Below are 1,761 nucleotides of genomic sequence, written 5' to 3'. Positions count from 1 at the left end.
ATAAGTTCTCAATATTTGTGGTACGCGTTAATGGTAAAAGTCTGTGTTCAATAGACCTATGAACCAAGAGAGCCACACCTCCTCCTCTTGTATCAGTTCTATCGTTTCTGTGTAACAGATAATTGCAGAAGTATGGCCTGTGGTCCGAAGTGAAAAAAGTTTCATTAAGTGACGCTACATGAATACTGTGCTTTTCAAGTAACACTTCAAATTGCTTTAGAGTAGAATAGTTCGAAATTCCATTTGAATTCCAGTGAAGAATGCGAAATTGCTGATTATTTAATGTCATAAGCGTGTTTTACCATGGACATTACTACATACATTTGCTGCACCTTGTTAGTGCATTGACTAAGCTCACTAAGAGCTGAGTTGAATATATCAAACAACTCATCGATAGAAAAGAGATCATTTTGATTGTTATCTCTTAAATGTGCTGCGTAAGAGCTTCGTTCATTGCGAAGACTATTAAAGTTATTAGACGGGTTTCTGCTGGTGGTAGTTTGCTGCTCTGGGACGTGCGCAGTTCTACGAGGCGGTGGTGATTTTCTCTTACGAAAATTTGTAGCTCTCTCTCTGATCTCTAAATAATGAGCACGGTGTGGGCAATTGATGTCATTGGCGGAATGATCGGTTCTCTCATTTCCGTACTTTTTGCAATTAAAGCAAGAGAATGCTGCAGGTCTCTTGTCGTTCTTTTTGAACGGACAGTTGTCGGTGGGATGATTGTTCGCACAAATCATGCATGCCGAACGTCTGTTGCAGTGCTCCCCTCCGTGGCCATACATTAGGCAGTTCCAGCACTGCGTTGGTTTATTCTTTTGTTTTGGTTTTTGTTTTCTCCACGATACAACAACATTTCTAATTGCGTAAATGTTTTGTAAATGCGCTGGGTTGAAATTCTTTCGTACAAACTGTACTTTGTAAACGGCGTCGTCTACTGAGCTATACTTCGTATTTATCTCTGTCACAGAGGTTGGAGTGAGGTTGTAGTCTTTAAGGTCTTCAATGATTTCAGACGTTGGCATTTTTGGCAAACCGTGAAGAAACACAGTGTATGAACGATTTTCCCTTGAATTGAAGGAATGGAATTCTATGTCACTCTCTTTAAGAGTTTTTATACAAAAGTCATATTTTTCACTATTTTTTGGAAAGATCTTAGTTCCAATAGATGTACGTTTGAAAACACAATCGTTTCCCAATAAATGTTGAATCTCTCGTAAGGGGACTGAAGCGTCAGCGACAATTGGAGGGGGTTTTGGTACCCTTTCCTCGTCTACAATGTTTGACTCGATGGCCACTTCCATGTCATCTGGAGTGGATAAAATGCCGTATCTGTTTCGGCACGTAGTGGTGGCTCGGTCAGAACCAGTAGTACCCCCAAACGTAAACATTGGTTTGGGGCGCTTAAGAACGTTAGTCTTGCTCTTGAAACGAGCGCCAGACCTGGCCGGCCCTCGGGCCATGATGGATTTGTTTAACTTGTTTTCCAAAATTGGATGAAACTCGCGTAACCAATTTTAAGCAAGAAAAAAAAAAAAAAAAAAAAATAGAAACTTAACGAGAGTTTTAAGGGAACACAGACTATTCGCAATGACACTGCTTTTATTCTTAATGCGCTCTTTATGACCGTACAGAACGAAAGCCGAAAACGAACTGTGTGTATTCGGGAGTTGATTACGAATCTTATATATAAAAATCAATTGTTTGTTTGTTATACCCTCCACCATAAGATGGGGGGTATACTAATTTCGTCATTCTGTT

At 39.9% G+C, this 1,761-nt stretch overlaps 1 protein-coding gene across 1 annotated transcript; it reads right to left on the bottom strand.

The window, feature by feature from the left end:
* Positions 1 to 275: 275 nt before the first annotated feature.
* Positions 276 to 1,463, bottom strand: LOC131995695 (uncharacterized). Its single transcript, XM_059364590.1, has 2 exons — positions 1,175 to 1,463; positions 276 to 1,102 (listed from the first exon to the last, which is right to left on the bottom strand). The coding sequence occupies exons 1-2, from the start codon at positions 1,461 to 1,463 to the stop codon at positions 276 to 278; spliced, it is 1,116 nt and encodes a 371-aa protein (XP_059220573.1).
* Between the last annotated feature and the right edge of the window lie 298 nt (positions 1,464 to 1,761).

Source organism: Stomoxys calcitrans, chromosome 1 (genome assembly GCF_963082655.1).
Source record: "Stomoxys calcitrans chromosome 1, idStoCalc2.1, whole genome shotgun sequence".
NCBI lineage: Eukaryota > Metazoa > Arthropoda > Insecta > Diptera > Muscidae > Stomoxys > Stomoxys calcitrans.
The sequence above is the reverse complement of the archived record's forward strand: the minus strand, read 5'-3'. Positions and strand labels throughout refer to the sequence as shown.